At 37.5% G+C, this 19,936-nt stretch overlaps 1 protein-coding gene across 1 annotated transcript in view; it reads right to left on the bottom strand.

The window, feature by feature from the left end:
- Ush2a (usherin) overlaps window positions 1-19,936 on the bottom strand; it is a 635,341-nt gene that overhangs the window by 200,682 nt on the left and 414,723 nt on the right. The window contains exons 40-43 of the mRNA XM_042681986.1: window positions 18,448-19,076; window positions 13,262-13,596; window positions 12,253-12,375; window positions 939-1,102 (exon numbers count right to left, since the gene is read on the bottom strand). Coding sequence (XP_042537920.1) covers window positions 939-1,102; window positions 12,253-12,375; window positions 13,262-13,596; window positions 18,448-19,076 — 1,251 coding nt within the window. The remainder of the gene's footprint in view (window positions 1-938; window positions 1,103-12,252; window positions 12,376-13,261; window positions 13,597-18,447; window positions 19,077-19,936) is intronic.

Genomic DNA, 19,936 nt, shown 5'->3' with positions numbered 1-19,936 from the left:
AGGAGGGGTTGGGAGGTGAACCTACCTTTATGAGCAGGCTTTTAAAATGAATCAGTTGATGGGGTGAAGCACAGAGGAAGGGGAAAATGAGTGGAAATCTATTACATATAAATATACACCTCCAAATAAAAACTGTATTTCCCTAGTGGTGTGTCAGAGGATAACCATAAGATCAATTAACTTCTCAAAATACCCTGCATTATCTAAGTACAAATATCATGGATGATAAGAAACCTACATGTATACAAAAGCCCTACTTTTTATGTAAAAAAGTTACTTTCTGTGTAATTTAGTTTTCTTTTGGTGACAACATTGATCCACATAACTAGTATTCCTATACTTTAGATCCAGAAGCCAACCTATGCTAAAAGCTTAATCCCCAGCCCCTGGCACTATTTGAGAATGATTAGTAGGCGAGGCCTAGTGAGAGGAAGAGAGGTCATTGGGGGATCATATCCTTAAAGGGAATACTTGGACCCTGACCCTTTCCTGTCTCTCTTTGTTTTTGGCTGTCATCTTCCTTTACCACTCAGTCCTACCATGGTATACTATCTCACTGCAAGCCCCCAAACACCAAAGCCAACTATCCCTGAAATCAGGTACACAAGTGTCACTTTTCTTTTTCTTTCCAAGTGAAGGCAAACTAAGTACAAAAGTGCTGATCATAATTTACAATGAATGATGCCACATACTGGCTTTCACTTGTAATTTGCTGAAACTTTAAACACTGAAACATATGTATTAAAGCGCTCTAAATAAATCCTTTCTCTTGTGCTTTCCCAACATTCAAGGAGGACTCAAATTTATGCAGCTAGTATTATTTAACCAGTAGCAAGTTTACATCATTTACAAAATGATCATTACCCCAGTGTGCAGAATTTTCTTGGGCTTGGCCTCCTAGATCCTGGAGAGGAACTAGTTATGAGCAGTGTACTCACTTGGTTTGGTCCAGTTCACACCAATGGCTGTATGGTTGAGAACACTGGCTGTGAGATTGGGTCCTCTCTCTGGAAGACCAGCTAATGTTGTCACTGTTGCTTCACGACTTGGCGTAAAACCCACACTGTTGTGGACAAACAGCTTATATTCATAGGTTGTAAACCTAAAGGGAGTTTTGTTAAAAAAAAAAGAAAAAGACATATACATTTTTATTTTATAGGAAACAAAATGCAGGCTATTTCCTCACAAAATCCAGGGATTTCTTTTTCCCTTCCATGAAATGCTGTAGCTTTTTTTTCTTGGATATACATTATTGTCTAGTTCTTCCTTACACAAGACATATTATTATTTTAAACTCTACAGCCTGAATCAAAGTGGCAGAAAATATTTCATGAGGAATGCTAAGCAAATATATCTATAATTTTCACTGTCTTATTGTTTCAGAAGTGATGAGGATTACAACTGAATTCAAGGTGTAATTACCACTCTGGCAACCTACCAGCTTTCTATCTGAATTAGCTCCAGGGAGTTTTACACTCTTCCTTTGGAAGACTCATTCATTTTCAAAAATCAGAATCCCTGATCAGAGTCTTTCTCTCCCTCTGCTTCTTTCCCATGAGCTCGCTGGCAGACAGATAAACCCTTAAATAAAGTGGAACTGTGACCAACGTTGTACAACTTCCTCCTGGTGAGAATTTTGCTACAGTGAGCTGTATTTGGTCAAGGCGTCAGCATAGTTACTTGCGTCAATACAGTGGAAACTGAGTATCATCACATTGCAGGAGGAGAAAAACACAACCTGGTGGGGTACAAGACATGAGGAGGATTTTCCAAGATACATATGCAAATGATAATTGAGTAAAATATCCCTGTTAGCTCTTCTAGGCAGAAGCATATCAGGATGGCTTGATTTCAAATTGCCTAGGTAGGAGAATTCTATTAATAAACAAAATCAAGCTATGACTGGACAATGACCTGTATGGAGACATTTGTTTGAACACACTGGGAAATACATGATTACCCTGAGGACACACAGGCTTTATATCATCATCACTTAATTTTGGGGTCATTAGGTGTTCAAGGATATCCAGCTAAGTTTCTGCGCCTTTAAATCCAGCCCTACAATCTCCGTCCCAGTAAGTCACATACTCTTCCAGCCAGGATACAAAGAGAGGCCACCATGTTCAGGACTTGTGGTACAGAATTTGAACCCAACCCAAACCAGGACAGTATTCTCAGAGCTTTTCTGTACTACCAGAAAGAAGACTGCTTGCCTCACATCCAGTTTCCTGCTGTGGGCCACAGATAATGTTTTCAGGGTTCTGTCTCAATCATATTTAAGGATGTTGCTTTGTTAATGTAGCTACAGATGAATATTTAGTAGCTTACTGAGATTGCATGCCTACTGATTCCCCCTAAATGAGTGCCAGCATTAGGTCTTCTATCTCTTTCTTCCCTTACTTATATTTGTTTCCTCCCATTCTATCATGGAAACCTTGTTAACTATAAGAAGGTAACTGTCTGTTGTTTTAAGCCACCCCATAGCACTAGGGAACTAATGTAAATGCTTATTCAGAGGTATTAAGTACTTCACATGATCAGTGGCCAAGGAAAACTATCACAGTCACTTTGCATGAGTCAGAAATTGTCTAATGAATTAATACATTTCTTCCTCACAAAATCCCTATAACCTGTTACATAGATTTTTTTTTTTTTAACAAAAATAAGGATTGAAAATTAAGTAACATAGCCAAGTCATTGAACAAATAAGCAGGATCTGATTTCAGAGCATGCTTTTGTAACCGCAATGCTTTACTCAGAGGACATTGAGGATGATAATAACTAAAACCATCATGGTGCTAATCTCGTCTGTCCATACTGAGATGATGTCACATCATGGGGCCCTGACCTTTGAGTTATCTTTCCAGCAGAGGGGATAGATTTTTTTTGCTTATGCATCCAAACAGCCTGGCCAAGTTTCCTTTACAGCCACTGGGATGAATGTGAAGGATGGTGAGTCAGGGTTAAGAGGGTGGCAGGTCTGTGACAATGGAATGAAGTGAAGCTAATGGCTCATATGGGAATTGAACCAGTGACCTTGGCTTCATTAGCTCTCTCCCTGGCTAAAATACTTGTAATTGTATTTCACTTCATAGAATGGCTTAAAAGAAATCCAGCTAAAGTCTGGATGTTTCATTTCCTCTCCTACAATATTTGGATTTTTCTTCCAGATGTTTATGCTATTGTATAATTAATAATCATTATGGGTTCAAACCAATACCATGGCTTCCTTTCTATAAGTGGAATGAACAACATCAAGTGACACTAATATAATTAATCATTTTTTGTAAAACTTAGCTACTCTGATACTCGAAGGGATTGCATCACAATTGGGTTAAAAAATACAATAGAAGAAATGTACAAGAAACAAGTCACATAATATCTACGAATGTAATTAGGTTGGCTGATTTCAAGGTGGTATTAAAGTTTTAGAGTAAGGATGGCTTTAGATGCTTCAAACACACACACACACACACACACACACACACACACACACACACACACACACGATGAGATGTTTGTAGCTCATACCTATACTCCTAGCAACTCAGGAGGCTGAGATCTAAGGATCATGATTTCAAAGCCAGCTAAGTCACGAAAGTCTATGAGACTCTTCTTTTTTTTTTAATAATGTTTTTTTTATTGTGAAAGTACCATACAGAGGATTTACAATTACATGGACAAGGTAATGAGTACATTTCTTATCAAGCATTGTTGCCTCCTCCTTTGTTTCCCCTTACCAACCCTGCCTTCCCATCTCCCCCCTCCCTCGCCAAAGTTGTAAAGTTTGTTTTTCTATATAACGTCTTGTACATTTCATTGTTGCAATGGGTCCCCCTGTACCTCTATTTAAACAATTTGTTTTTCACTTCCTCTTCCCAAATTATACCAACATCAAATACAGTGAAAACAGGGATTATCTCCAATTAACTACCAAAAGACCAGAAGAAGAGTTGTGGTTTCTGTAGTAGAGTAGTAGTAGCCTTGAGCAAAAAAGTTCAGTGAAAAAAGCCCAGGCCCTGAGTTTAAAACTTAAGATCAGTGTGTATGTGCGTGCATGCACTCACACAGTCATACACACACACACACACACACACACACACACAAATATGCTGAGATTAAGAGAAATTAAGTGGGTTTGCCTAATTTTATACAACTAGATATCAGGGAGTGATGGGCTTCTAGTTTCCTTACTTGCAATAGTTAGAGTCTTTCTATAATTCATTACTTAGTTAACTGGGAAAGCAGCTGGCATTTCACTTAATCCTACACATCAGCCTTTGCATTTTCCTTAACTTTCAATTGCTAAGTTAAACTTATAAGGAAATCAGATCTTGAATTCTGTTAAATAAAATATTAGCATACAATTTTTAATTGTATCTGAATCCTAATCTTGGTAATTATACATACCTGTCACTTCTCTACATGTATGTTTTGGTTCAGACTTCACCACTTTATATTTTTTAAAAAAGACTGTCTTATCTGGCTTGGAATGTCTTTTTTTTTTATTCACCCTCTCTATATATTGCTTTTTTTTTGGAGGTTGTAGGGCTTGAACTCTGGGCTTGGGTGCTATCTCTGAACTCTTCAACTCAAGGCTAGCGCTCTACCACTTGAGCCACAGCACTACTTCCGGTTTTCTGGTGGTTTATTGGAGATAAGAGTCTCACAGACTTTCCTGCCTGGGCTAGCTTTGAACTGTGATCCTCAGATCTCAGCCTCCTGATAAGCTAGGCTTACAGGTGTGAGCCACTGGTGCCCAGCTTATATATTGCTTCTAAATGGACTTACATGTTGTTTATTGATATACAATAAGATATTTCATCATTTATTCAATATTAAAATAATTATTTTGAAGGAAAAATGCTAGTTTTATTGACATTAGGTGTTTTGGCAAGCTATGTGTACACATAGATATGAATTAATTTATTCTTTAAATATTATTTACAGTCTAGGTATGCACTAAAGAATATATCATTTCAAATCTTGTAGAAAAATGTTTTTGAAATGTGCAAAGTACTTGAATATTTATGTTGAGTCTATAATGTAGCAAGTCAAGCCAATTGTATGAAGAAGGCCAATTTGGAATATTGCAATAATATAATTGAGACCATCTTCCTTTTTCTCCCTACACCCAAGTTATAGACATATCATGTATTTTGTTTTTTGGTCCGATCGTGGGCCCTGAACTCTGGGCCTGGGCGCTGTCCCTCAGCTCTTCAGCTCAAGGCTAGCGCTTTACCACTTGAGCCACAGCGCCACTCCCGGCTCTTTTTTTTCTGCTTATGTGGTGCTGAGGAATCGAACCCAGGGCTTCATGCACGCAAGGCAAACGCTCTACCACTGAGCCATTTTCCCAGCCCATATTATGTTTTTTGTTTCTTGTTAAATACCTATTTTAAAATCAGGCAATGTTAATTTCAAGGTTTTAACTCAGGTGAGTTAGGAAACTAGATGCTATTGAGATGTGATTTTTTTAAAATCTATTTAATTGATGAATAGATAATATTATAAATGGATAAATAGATATTTCAAAGTTAGGAATACAGTCAATCTCACAATTTTTAGGTCATATATAATTTTGTGGTACAGTGACATAAAATCTTACATGTTTATTAGAGAAATGATCTCTAAAAACACTTAGCAAAGCTCTTCTCTGAAAAACAAAACATTATCGAAGACAATGTTCGTGCTTTGACGTTTGATACTCCACCATGTCATTCAGTCACACATTCATTCAAACAACATTCATTCATCAATTTTTGCTGCATACTAATGACAGACCAGATGTTCAGATAGTGAACTTGATAGCTATCCTCCTGAGCTCTACTGCTTATAAAGTTTTACAGAAATGTTTTAAAATGAGAAGCTAAGATAATTGCTCATTTCTTTCCTCCCACTTCCTTTTAGACGCAAACCTCACCTAGTCAGGGAAGTCTTCTTAGAGGAGGAAACATTTGGGCTAGGTTTGGATGTCACAGTGATATTTAAGTCCAGTGAAGACATTTGTCCAGTGAAAGATAGTACTCCAGGGCAAAGCTGTGTGAAGGCTTGAATCGTGGAAAGGTCTGATATGTGTGGGGAACCAATAGAATTCATCACTGAGGCTGCAAAATGCCTCAGGTTATTTCCATCAGAATTAAAAATGTGTCAACTTTATTGATGTCCTAACAGAACTCACTTGTCAATGTTGTCACCAATATAAATCACGCTTCTGAAAATGCAGGCGATGTGGCTGTGTCTTCTGGAAATTCTCCCTCCTAAGAAGTAAGCCTGAGCACTGTTTCACATAAGAAAGCATCTGAGAAACCTCACATAGTGTTTCCTACACCTGCACATCTTTTGTGGGAGCAAGTTGTGCATGGTCCTTAAACAATGTATCTATGGATGCTAAAAATGGTGGTGATGACATTTGCTCTGGGAGTTGAAGAGTAAAGATGGTGACATTTGAAAGTTTCATAATCTAATTTTTTTTAAATTGTGAAGGAAAATTGATACTTTTATGGTCCTTTACCTAGCAATGCTACCAGGCTACCATACCTAGAGTAATATTCATATAATGTTGGTCTTTGTTCTACCCTGTCAACACAGGAAATAAATACAAAACACGCTTTCTTAATGAGAAAAAAACAAAATGCATCCTTTCAGATTTAGCAACTCATTTTTATGAAGAAACATTTAAAACAACGACACACAGAGAAGAATAGCAGGAAGAATCTAAAGCACTGAAAAAAAATCCCAATAGAAAACATACTGAGATGCTACCGATTTAATTTGGATTTGAAATAGACAGCAAATAAAACAAAATTCATTCATGTAGAAAGAAGGGCATTGTTATGGTATGGCTCACCAATGGTCACACAAGTTGGCTGCATTCCTAGACACAACTCAGGAAGAAACAAGATAACTTCTTCTTGATGGTCATGGGAGAAAGGCTGACTGGCTACTTACCTTCTTTCTGTACCAATTTATCTGATTGCTCCAACCTGAATACATCTGTACTGTACTAACGCATGTCATGGATGGGTCATCTCATGACTATATTAACAAAGCAGACAAGTCATCTGTGCATATTATTCTCATTAATCTCAAAGAAGCAAAATGAAATCTACATTATTTCAAGTTGTTTCTCCCTCAGAACTACATCTTCCTTTAGAATTTGAAATATTTTTCTGTGAGTAAGGGATTTTTTTTTCCAGTGTAGGTGTATCATCTATTTTGCTTTAGGACCTAAACCTTAAAAACAAATTAAGCTATTCTTTGCAAATATGATGATCATTGTCTAACTTTGAATTCTTTCATTTAAAGATAATATAACTAGTAGATTCTTTGATGAATCTCATGGAGGGCTCTACACATATTGTTGTTGCAAAAGAAATACTCTGAAGAATTTATAAATGATTGAAAAGAATAAGGTATATTCCCCCCCAATAAACTTAATGATAACCAGTCATGACAATCTACAAGTCAATGTCTTCCTTAACATAGAATATATAGAATAATATTAATTAATAATTAATAAATAATAAAATAGAATATATATTACTTCAAACTTACTTCTTTAAATCTAAAAGAAAATAGGAAAGAGGCTATAGTGATTTTATGGCAACTTTACCTAGTCATTGAGGACTAACTGTGCACTTACTAGATGCTGAAAACTGTAAGGATAGACTGACTCTTAACGTGAGGAGGGATCACCTGTCTGACTCATCAGTATCAGCAGACAGCAAGGGCACCCTCACCAGATTTTCCAAGTGATGAAAGTATCAGCAAACCCAAAGTTATGGTTCCCCCAACAACTATCAGTTGGTCACTTTGCACAGAATTATTTAGGAAGAAAACTGAGAAACTGACAAATAGTATAAACCTCTAGTTACACTGAATCTGTCCACATTACACAGAGAGAGCAAATATCAACAACTGGGCAACCAGCTGTGTAATTCAGCCAAAATACCCCTTACCTAAGATAACATTGGCTCACTATTTTTCTTTGTATAGCAGATGTAAAGAAAAAAACCCACATTACTACCCACATTACTACAATGATATGAATTTCAGAATATAGTGATACTTTTGATTACATTGATGTGTTTTTCTAACAAAATATTCCACTTGAACTGGAAATTGACTTCAACTTATACTTATCTCCACAAATGTATTCATGAAAGGATACCCTGTGAATTTTAAGTTAATTTTACCTCTTATATCTAGGTAACAGCCATTTGCAAGCTGACTCTCTAATGGTAGCGGTATAAAAACAGAGATTGTAAGAAACACTTCAGTGTTCCCTTTATTGATAAAGATAAAAGTTAGGAAGTAAATAGGAAACAGTAGAATCTGGGGAGGAGGAGAAATCATATATTTTTTGCAAAAGCATAAGAATTCCATTTAAAACTCTAAAATGCATAGCTAAGTGGATAAATCAGAAAGAAATAAAGTCAGACCTCTGTACCCTGGGGATCCAAATTCTCAGATTCAACCATAAATGGAACATATTTGAAAACAAGTACATCTGTTATTGAACATACAGACTTTCTTCCTAAACAATGCATTACAACACACATTTACATAATATTTACATCATTTAAGTATTATAAGTCATCATAGAAATGATTTAAAGTATGTATGGAGCTGTTGGTAGGTAATAGGCAAATCCTATGTAATTTCAAATGAAAGAAATGAACATCTGTAAAGTTGGAATCTGGGTGAGGAGGAGTTCCTAGACCCATCTCTGCATAGGTACCAAGGGACCACTTCCACAGGGATGGGTCATTAAGAAGCTCCAGTATGGTGTGCATAACAGGGAATAAGCACTCTGCTCTTCCCTTAGTCATTCCAGCCATGGCTAGCTTATCATGAGAGGTGATGAGCCACAGCTACTGTTTCTGTCAGAGTGGATGATGGTAGCCTCCTACTAAAGTATCCACATGTGGATTCATTTCCATTTGTTTCTCAGATTTGTGAGATGAAGTCCTTAGGCTAAAGGAACCTTGAGTATTTTTGGAGCTATAAAGGTTAGAAGGCTGCAAAAATATCCTTGCAATATAAAGACTCATGCAATTTACTTTTGAATATTAAAGAACATGCATATTTTTTTCTTTGACTTCCTTTTACAAGGGATGTGGAAATTATTTGAGTAAAAACTGAAAGAAATCTTTGCTAATCCTTGCAGGGAAAAACAAAACAAAAAGCAAAAACACCCAACCAAATGAAACAAAAACAACCAAACCAAACAAAAACAAAAAGAAAGCCCATCCTTTGATAGTATTATAAGGCTAGTCAAAACATCCCCTTCAGATTGTTGTGTTACATGCACACTTCTTTTCTGATAGCTGTCATGACTATGTTAATTTTAATTTACTTTGTATTTATATTTTTTCCTTTTTATTGTGAAAATACTGCACAGAGGGGTTACAATTACATGGGCAAGATAATGAGTACATTTCTTATCAAGCATTGTTGCCTGCTCCTTTGTTTCCCCTTCCCATCCCTTCCTATCTCCCCCCCTCCTCATCCTCCCTCCCCCCACCCCATCACCAAAGTTGTAAAGTTCATTTTCAACATAGCATCTTGTACATCTCATTGTTACAATGGGTCCACCTGTATCCCTATTTAAACAACTTGTTTTTTCCCTTCCCCTCCACAAATTACACCAACATCAAATACAATTTAAACCTTAAGATTTGGACCTTACATTCAGATTCCTCACAGGAATCACTAAAAATTCAACACCAAGTTTCTGGGCCTTAGTCCTAATACTTTGAGAAGTTTTTCTTTCTTCCACAAAGAAACAAATTAACTTTCTGTGTGTTTACTGAATATTTCATGACTAAAATGCAGGTTCAGTAATGTTAAATAGTCAGTTCTATTTGTCTTGGAAATTGTTATATTTAAGGCACTTACGAGTTTGCAGCTCATAGAATCCTTTTCTAAATCGACTTCTCTAAATAGAGGACACTCTAGTCAACTGTGATGATGGATATTAGTATGTAAATTTAAGTTCCAGATTGGAGTAAGGTGGGCTCAGGGATTGGCTCCTGCACCAGACCCAGGGGTAAAGTAAGGTGAAGGACTGGCTCTTCTACTAGACCCTAAGCTGCTGAGGGCCAGGACTGTATTATATTTGTTTTGTTCTTTATTCTGTAATTCTGTATACAAGGAGGCAAAGTGAATTGTTGAACAACAGGTGGTCATCACATGTGGATGCCAAATAAAGCAAAACAAAAATCAAAAGAGTTAAAAATACTAATGACCATAATAACTGAGGTCAAACAACAAGGATCTGCTCATAATTGACCATTTTGAAACTTCCAAGGACAGCAATTTCATATTGCTTATTCTGTTGTTTGGTCGGATTTACAGGCTGCCCTCTCCAAATAAATGATAATTTTCGATTATGTTTTCCCACCACAATTCTTTAAGACCAACAGTAAAATGTTCTTAAGTTTTGCCCATTTCTCCACACACTACAGATAACATTCCCAAAGCATTAAGGTATTAAGTAGCCAGAGTGAATGAGGATTAATGTGTTCAAGGCAGATTGTTTGCATGTATAAAATAAAACAACGAAACCTGATGAGATTGTTATAGAAAAGAGGAAAGTGGCTAAGAGTAAATGGCAGCATACATTGGAATACATTGTATACCTGTGTAGAAACATCACAATGAACCTCCCTACCATAACTAATGTATGCTAATTAAAAATAGGGGGGAAAACAGAGTTTAACCAACCCAAGTTAAGTTTTGTTCCATTTATCGAATGTTTGGATGCTTGCTGCATAGCAGGCACTATGCTAAAGACCAAGAATAGAGAAGTTATCAGGTTAGAGACATTGACTTGTGGTAGATTTAATCCTGTAATATTGTGTGGAGTCAAGCAGCCTGGTCATTACATTGTTATGATAACAATGATGTATCAGGGGATATGCTGTAGAAATAGGATAAAGGCAAGTTGCTTCTGACCCATGACAGAGTGAGCAGCCTTCCTGGCAGAAGAAATTTCAAGTGGTTGCTAAATTTTACCTCTCAGAAGCTCAAATCTACAGCAAAAGACAAGCAGGAATGTCAAGATTATCTCAGCTAACAAAATTACCAGGATGATCAGGTCAGGCAATGGGGAAAGCCAGCCATGGGAGAAGCTGCCAATGCAGCAAGTGTTGCATGTTGGAAGTATCAAATTTAATACAAATGTGTGACTGGGATCAGGAAGCATGGGTGAGGAAGGGATGGGATGTGTGGCTAGAGCGTAACAGGGGTCAGGACGTGTCTATTACACGAGGAGTCCAGAAAACAGCCAACTTGATATAAAAATACTGTAAAATAGGCCAAAGATATGCCAAAAGATGATGCTTCTGTGGCTTGAACTCTTGGTCTGGGCACTATACTTGAAGTGTTATCCTCAAGGCCAGTGCTCTACCATTTGAACCACAGTTCCATTTCTGGCATTTAGTGGTTAATTTTCTGCTTGGGTTGGCTTTGAACTGCCATCCTCAGATCTTTGCCTTCTTAGTAATTAGGGCTACAGATGTGAGCCATCAACCTTAAGCTTTCATTCTCTCTCTCTCTCTCTCTCTATATATATATGAATATAGTTGTATATATTCATATATATTTGATGATATTGCTTATTCCCAAGTAGATATAGAGGTCATTTCATCCAATCCAATTAACTTACTTTAGAGACAATAAAAATGAAGCCCAGAGAAGCTGAGGTCACAGAACTAGGTTTTAGCACAGGATGAACTAGACCCAGACCTCCGACCTCTACTATGTACATGATATTTTTTTTCTAGCATTGCACATTGTCATTTCTTAATATCTTTTCACTTGTTCAAGTCTCAATACTATCTACTAAAATAATTTTCTATGGATGGAATCATGACTTACAACCCATCACTTCCCAGAAGCAGCAATCCTCTACCAAGTGATTTATCCAGTTTTATGTGTTCAAGATTCCTAAATTCTCTATTGAGTTTCATGTCTGGATAGAGCTGTGACAAAGGCAATAAGTTAAGGCTCCAATATCTACAAGTTTGACTTCAAAGGCTGATTTTAAACATGCAGTTAAGATGGCAAATATTAAACATGCTGACTGTTAGAGTTCCATGATTAATGCCACAGATAATAACCAAACATATTCCATTGCATAACTGATAACACGCTCACACAATGAAGACACTAAGATACTTTGAACTATTCAAAATGCCCCGAACTAAATGCCAGCATTTGTTTTTATAGTTTTTGTAATCTCACCTGCTAAGGCCCTTATCTTCATAAAACCACCGAGTTCCTGAATAAATATTGCACCACAGATTTAAATCTTCTGGGGGATTTGCTGCAAGTGGTTGCTGAATTTTCTGTCTCAGAAGCTCATATCTAAAGCAAAAGACAAGCGGAAACATCAGGATTACCTCTACTAATGTTATTACCAAAATTCAGGCTGTTTGGTGGTATGTGTGCATGATGCATGCAAACACAAACAATATCATTTTAACAGTATTTACGAAGGTTTTTCAGATAAATATTTTTCCTGGTTCAAGTACTATATATTAAATTCATTAGAAACAGCTACTCTATGATTACTAAAGAGAACGTGACATTTTAGATTTCATTTATGTCAGATGTTCCAAATTGACAGTTTCAAACAAAGTAGAAATTCAAAAGGTTCACTGAGTTAATGATTTTCTATGACTTCTAATCATCTGTACTTCATAGACAATGATAGTATTATCAAGATACTGTTCTTGGCTAAGTATTAAGTTCAGGTTGCTCTGAAGCCATTTTAGAATTGCAACTCCCTTCTTTCATCTTATCCATATCCCTGGCCAGGTGCCTTATGAATTTCCGGATCACCATAGTGTCCTAGACAATTATAGTGTTTGCTTTGTAATTTCAGGGCATATTGTGCCATATACAACGTATATCAGCCCTACCTACAAAAAATAACAATACACCTAGAAAATCAAGAGAAGCACTAAGAAGAGAATCCTGAGCAATTAGATGGGTGTTTCAGGGTTTTTCATTGTCAATGTCATGAGGCTTTTTCTTACCTTGATCACCTTTTATGGTTCCACGTAAGTGGTATTGCATAATTGTCAGGTGGGATGGAGGGTGCTATTTGGAATATGGGATTAATAAGGAATTCGTTCAAACTAAAAAAGGAATGAGTCCAATGTTCAGATGTCTGTAAAAGTGTGCTTCTCTACTTCTTGGAGAGGTAAGATCATAGACAAAAATCCAAGACGTAATCACTTTTTCTTACCTCAAATTAGGTCCATTTGGCCTGGATGGTGGTTGCCAAGAAATCGCCACGTATGATTCGCTTAGTGGGATCACTGACAGTGGACTGACTTGCTGTGGTAGTGCAGGGTGGGTGGTAACACAGGTAGGTAGACTCTCTGTGCACCCTCCTAGGTACCCGTTCCCCCCTGAGCAAGCCACAATGGTGACAGAATAATTAGTGAAAGGGATCAAACCATCAATTACTCGACTCAATCCTAAGGAAGTCACATTGGTTATTGTGAGGTGAGGGTCAGGCATGCGGATCTCATAGCTCAGAATGTCTCCGTTCTGGAGAAGTGGGGGTTCCCACGTGACCTGAAAGAGAAGGTAAAGTTAGAATCAGTGTGACAACCCAGGAACAGAGCAGCTGGAGTTTACAAGGCGTAGAATTTCACTCGGCCTTGTTTGCAGTGAAGTCATTTTCTAAATGCCTACTTTCCATTTAGCCCTTTGCACTAGACAGTAATGAAGGGCTTGGAATCAATTAGCAGTACACCAGGAATCAGTTGAAATGCTGTTTCCTGGGCTTCTCTCTTAGTCTTGATACTTTCTAGTACTGTCAGACTAATACACACCTCAGTGATTCATCTCCACTGTGGGTGTTCTAAAGGACAGTGAGCAAACACATGGAGAAAATTCACACATCCACATGCATCAATAGGGCAGCAGCAGGATTGGCTGGTTTTCTTGTTTATAACTCAATTAAATGAAAGCATAAGCTCCTCGATTTGCATTGCTAGTGTGTACACTAAATAAGTTGATTTGGAGGGTGTGGATAAAGAAATCATTTGCATTTTCTGATGATGCACTATCGAATTCCTGAAACTTGTGAATGTTTTAGAAAATAAAGCAACCACAAAACATCTTATCTCAGGAATAATCAATGTATTGAAAGCTTTTGAAATGGCAATCAAAGGATGATCCTGTTTGCATGAACTTGGGCAACAGAGGAAATAATAGATTCTTTAGTTCAAAGCTAGCCTGGGCTTTGAACTGAGACTCCATCTCCAATTAAACAGCAAAAATCAGGCTGGAGGTGTGACTTAAGTGCTAGAGTTCAGGCCAAGCAAGCCCAGTAACAGGTTTAAAGCTCCAGTACTGGCACAAATACGGACAGAATGGCTTCTGTGACATTTATATTGGACAATATTTCTTTTCAACATATTTGAATAACCCACAGAAAAGGATAATATAATATGCTTTGTATATGTGAATACATGTGAAATGAATAAATAAAAGACCATACTTAACTACAGGCTGGCCAAAATGTGTAAAATTAAAGCTTTCAATTAGTTTAGCTTCTTATGGTCATTTATATACCCTTTGTACATAGAGAGAGTTACAATTTTAAATATTGATGCATCCTTGCAAACTCAGACCATAAAATACATTCTTGCCTGAATAAGTAAGACATGTGATTCCTAAAACATGTTTACATAAAAAACTTTGAATATTTGAAACTTGGAAGTGATTAGTTTTTAGAGAGCTTGCCTATTTTTGTTTTGGTTTTCATTTCTGTTTGTAGTTATATATGGTCAAAAAGAAGGACAAGTGGATAGTTGGTTTTCTGTTTAAGGAGCCACTAACTTCGAGAAATCTCTCAGATTCCTGAAAAATTGCTCAACAAAACCATCACACTTTCAAAGTCTGTCTTTCTTTCTTTCTGTCTGTCTGTCTGTCTGTCTGCCTGTCTGCCTGTCTGTCAGTCAGTCTGTCTATCTATCCATCTATCTATCTATCTATCTATCTATCTATCTATCTATCTATCTATCTATCTATCATCTATCTATCTATCTATCTATCTATCTATCTATCTATCTATCTATCTATCTATCTATCTATCATCTAGTGAGTTTCTGTGGCTTGAAATCAAAGTCTTGCGCTCTTGCTTGTCATTTTCCCTCAAGGCTGGCACTCTACCACTTGAACAGTAGCACTACTTCCCACTGTTTGCTGGTTAATTAGAGATAAGAGTCTTATGGAGTTTCCTGCCCAGACTGGCTTTTAGTGGCGATACTCAGATCTCAGGCTCCAGAGTAATTAGGATGCTGGAATGAGTCACCTGACCCAGGCTAAAGTCTTATATTTTTAAGCAGAAACTAAGAAACATCAGTTAGTTGATCAGGTTCAGGCCTGAAAAGATGAGCACAAAGCAATCTACTCAATTTCCTTTGTTCTTTAATCCAATCAAGCTCTCATACCTTTGTAAACATGAGTATTTATAAAGGTTGGCATTCTGGTCAACACACCAAAGGCCAAGAAAGGATAATCATGAGTTCTCTATGCCTCAATTTGATTTATCCCTACTCAGTATCCTTGTCAGATTGAAGCACTGCATTTATGTATCTGTTTGCATTCTAAGATATAAGCTCTATGAACATAGGGACTTAAATTTTGAGCTTTACTCTTCACCTAAAAGAACCATTAATAAAGTTGAGATGATAATAGACAAATGTTGGAACTGAAATTGTCACTGTCATTGTCAATATTTTTAACAGCTTCTTTTAATATATGGAACATCCGTACAAATAATTCTACAAATTCTAGAACATTTTTATCAATTTTACAAGTTCCTTAACTGCAGCATTAATAACTTATTTTTCTTTTTTATTCCTCAGAAATATTTTATCTTCCTCCGAAATATGTTATCTATTTCTAATGTTGGCTTTAAATTTTTTGCAGTTCACAAAGAGAGAAATCATTGTTTCACTATCGTCTATCTTCAGATCATTATGTGAACCAATGATATTAATGAGAAAATGTTATTTTAATACTATAAATATCTATTGTGAAGTACTAGGTTCAGTTCGAATATTCCTGTTTATTCTCTTCATTGATAAGTTTTTTATTTCCTACTTGTAAAATAGAATCTCATAAAATGTGTGAATGTTTTAAAAGTTATTACTACCTAGGCATTTGCCTACAGTGAGATCGATGCAGGATACTCTTAGGAGAGGAATACAAAGGCACAATGCTCACATGCCTCTGGCCACATAAAATAATATTTATCAAAATGAACTCCTGGAACTAGAAATCAGAGTGTTTTTCCCCTTTGTTTGTGTCTTTATTTTATTTTTTATTAATCTTTCTTGTTCCTTTCTCTGTCTTTGGGAGGCAAGGTGGGCACAGAAATGGAGGGACAAAGGGTAAACAAATATGCAGTGGTACTCACTAGATACCATGTTGAACAGGAACCATACAACTTGTGGGTGAGGACAAGAGGGAGAGACATGGAGAGTGTGAAGGAAGGGGTGATGTACAAAAAGAAATGTACATATGGCCTGACTTATGCAACTGAAAGGCTCTGTCAATAACCTTTATAATAACGATATAAAAAGAAAAATAAAACATACTGAGATTAAAATATTCTTCTTGGGGGCTGGGAAGGTGGCTCAGTGGTAGAGCGCTTGCCTTGCATGCCAGAGGCCCTGGGTTCGATTCCTCAGCACCACATAAGCAGAAAGAAAAAAGCCGGAAGTGGCGCTGTGGCTCAAGTGGTAGAGTGCTAGCCTTGAGCTGAAGAGCTGAGGGACAGCGCCCAAGCCCAAAGTTCAGGCCCACGACCGGACCCCCCCCAAAAAAAAAATTCTTCTTAAAAAGTTATTACTAGCCCATCATGCCTGTACCTTTGAGGGCCTTTTTTAAAGAAACTTTTAGGTTCTGACCTGAGACTACTATAAGCCTCTATGGTCTATGAGACTTAGCTAGCTACCTAATGGAGCTAGCTGACCATCTACTTATACTTTTTCATTCCTGGATGATATTACAGAATCAAAAGAGGGGGAGAAATAAAGAAAAGGCCAGGAAACTTATTGCAAACACTTTTCATCCTTGTGGGTACAGGCTGAATCAAGCAGAATTGAGCATTGAGTGATTATTCTTCTGAAAAGTCCTTTTTCCAGCTCTGCCACAATCAGCAATGCCTAGTTATGAAATGTTTTGCTAGGAAAAATGCAGAACAATGTCTGTCAGGGAGCTTTGCCTTTGTGAAGGGACTCTGCTTGTGTGTCACATCTTATCGATTGGTCGCACTACTGAAGTTTCACAAAATTCCCCCCAGGATTGAAGAAAAAAAATGTTATTTCTGGTATGATTAATAACTCCAGGTTTGGTTTTTGTTTCTTTGTTCCAGTAAAGAGTAATTCTTAGGATTGTCCAATTCATAGAATAATTACTGTATATTATAAACTTAAGATCAGTTTACTTTTAACACTTAATCGACTGATCAGACATACTTTAGCTCTTTCTACCAAGAAATAGCGAAATACCAAGAACCTATCTCCTCCTGAAATAAAATCTCTTATTGAAAATAATAAAGATTTTAACAAATGGCTTTCAGTTTTTAGATTCAATTAGATTTCTTCAACAATTTGCCCTAGTTAGCTTTTTCCTTTGGTGGAAGGGAGAACACACCACATAGATCCAAATAATGATGCCAACAGATGAACTTTGCTGTTATGCAAATGTCCTTTGTTTTGTGCTCTGGTGAGCAAGCTACTGTACCGATGCTTTTGGCAGTGGTACAAGACTGAATCCGTGAAAGCATGTGTGTATTTACACAAAAGAGGCTTCTAAGCTACAAAACTCCCTCCTGTTTGGTTACACTAATTTCCCTTGAATGAAGTTTGTATGCCAGCCAAAACAATGGTAGTTATTCTGTCCTCTAGAGTTCATTCCCCGATGAATGAGGCAAATAATTGAATGTGTTTTAGGCACTCCTGAATAATGCTGGTTTTACATCTTTGTCCATCATTTAAATTCTTTAATTCTCAAAAAGAAAATATCAGAAGATCAGGAATTGGAATTTTTGTTCATATGATATGCGAATCCATTCTTCCATATTTTCCCCTCTCTTCTAATTTTCTGATCTATTTAAATCTGACGTGGTGGTTAAGCTAAGCATCCCATTGTGGCATTCAAAGTATTTCAGGTGTGCGAGGCAAATGGAAGTGTCTAACAATATAATTAAGGGGATACAGGGAGAAATGAAAATCTGACATCGAATTCAAGATAGTTTGGGCCAACCGCCAAAAAAACCCAGTTTCTCCAGTGAATGCCTAAAACAACAAATGCATTTGTTTTGTCAGTAGATGGCTCTGTTCAACGCAGAGTCCAAGGCAGGGCAAATTCCTGTCTGCAAAGAAGCCAGAACACTCAGTTTCTTACCTTGGCTGCATCAGATCCCAGCACGTGCACCATAGGTGGCTGCATTCCCACAGGTCGTGAAGGCCTGGTGGTAACTTCTACCCAAGCACTGCTATTGGTACCTCCATTTACAGTGCTCATCAGTACTCGATATTCATATTTTGTCCATGGGCTAAGAATGGGAGTCTTGTCAATGAATCTCATGGGATGACTTCTTGGGAGAGTCACAAGGTCCGTGACTTCTTCCTTCCCTTTGACTCTTCTCTCGATGGTGATGTTATCCACCAATCCGTTGGGATGGGTGGGTGGTTGCCAAGATATGATGACAGATGTAGGGGTATCCGAGAAGAGCTCTGGGCTTGGGATACCTTCTGGTGCTCCAGGCAGTGTCCTTACAGTCCTGGACTCTGGTGAGAGGGAGCATCCCTTTGAGGTACAGACTTCCACCTGAAATGTGTAGGCAGTATCTGGGCTTAAATGGATGGCAGTGCAATTTGTGACATTCCCGGAAGTCCTCAAGTATAGCTGGCCATGCAGGTAAAGATTATAATGGGTGATAATTCCATTGCTTTCTAAAGGACGTTGCCAGGTGACTGACATCATCCTTGACTTTACATCCTGAAGAACTGGAGGATATATGGGTCCTGGTTCTAGAAAGTAAAAGAAATAGAGGTCAGAGAGATCTTGGAAACTCCCTGTATCTTTTCAAGAAAAAAAGAATAAAGGTTTAACAAATGATAATTCTAGAAGGGCAGGAAAATGCACACTTGTGGAAAACCAATAAGTAGGCAGATCAATACCATAAAGACAAACACAACACTGGGAGCCTGTGGCTCATGCCTATAATCCTAGCTACTAAGGAGGCTGATATCTGAGGATCATTGTTCAAAGCCAGCCCAGGTAGGAAAGTCCGTGAGACTCATCTCCAATAAACCACCAGAAAACTGGAAGTGGCATTGTGGCTCAAGTGGTAGAGTGCCAGTCTTGAGCTTGAAGAGCTGAGGGACAGTACCCAGGCCCAGAGTTCAAGCCCCTGGACCCTCCCAAAAAAAAGATAAACAGCGACTGCCTTGCTCATCAAGGTGCTTGAAATACTTGTTGAATAATATTGAACCAACAGTGCCATTTTTCGTCCCAAGACAGCTCTATCAAAATCACTTCTTTCTCATTACAGCTAATGCTGAAAAATATCGTGAGGGTTCTTTGAAATAAAGGTGCTAGAAGAGACAGGAGATTGCTGTTGTAATGGAAGTTCTAGCTTCTAACACATTTCCTTCTAGAGTCTCAGTAACTAATTATAATCGATAACACTATCATAACAAAACCCGCATATTTTATGGCCCAGTAAAATCCTTCTGCATCTCTCATTATCTATTCCATATTATGCTTGCCTCTGTTTATCATTCTAATCCATGTTTTGCAATTTATCTACTCCCTGTTAATATTATAGGTGATTTTTTACTGTGACTGTGACAGAAGCTGCCGATTTAGCTCTTTCACCTACTGATAA

The sequence above is a fragment of the Dipodomys spectabilis genome, unplaced genomic scaffold (genome assembly GCF_019054845.1).
Source record: "Dipodomys spectabilis isolate Male_0828 unplaced genomic scaffold, ASM1905484v1 ptg000069l, whole genome shotgun sequence".
NCBI lineage: Eukaryota > Metazoa > Chordata > Mammalia > Rodentia > Heteromyidae > Dipodomys > Dipodomys spectabilis.
The sequence above is the reverse complement of the archived record's forward strand: the minus strand, read 5'-3'. Positions and strand labels throughout refer to the sequence as shown.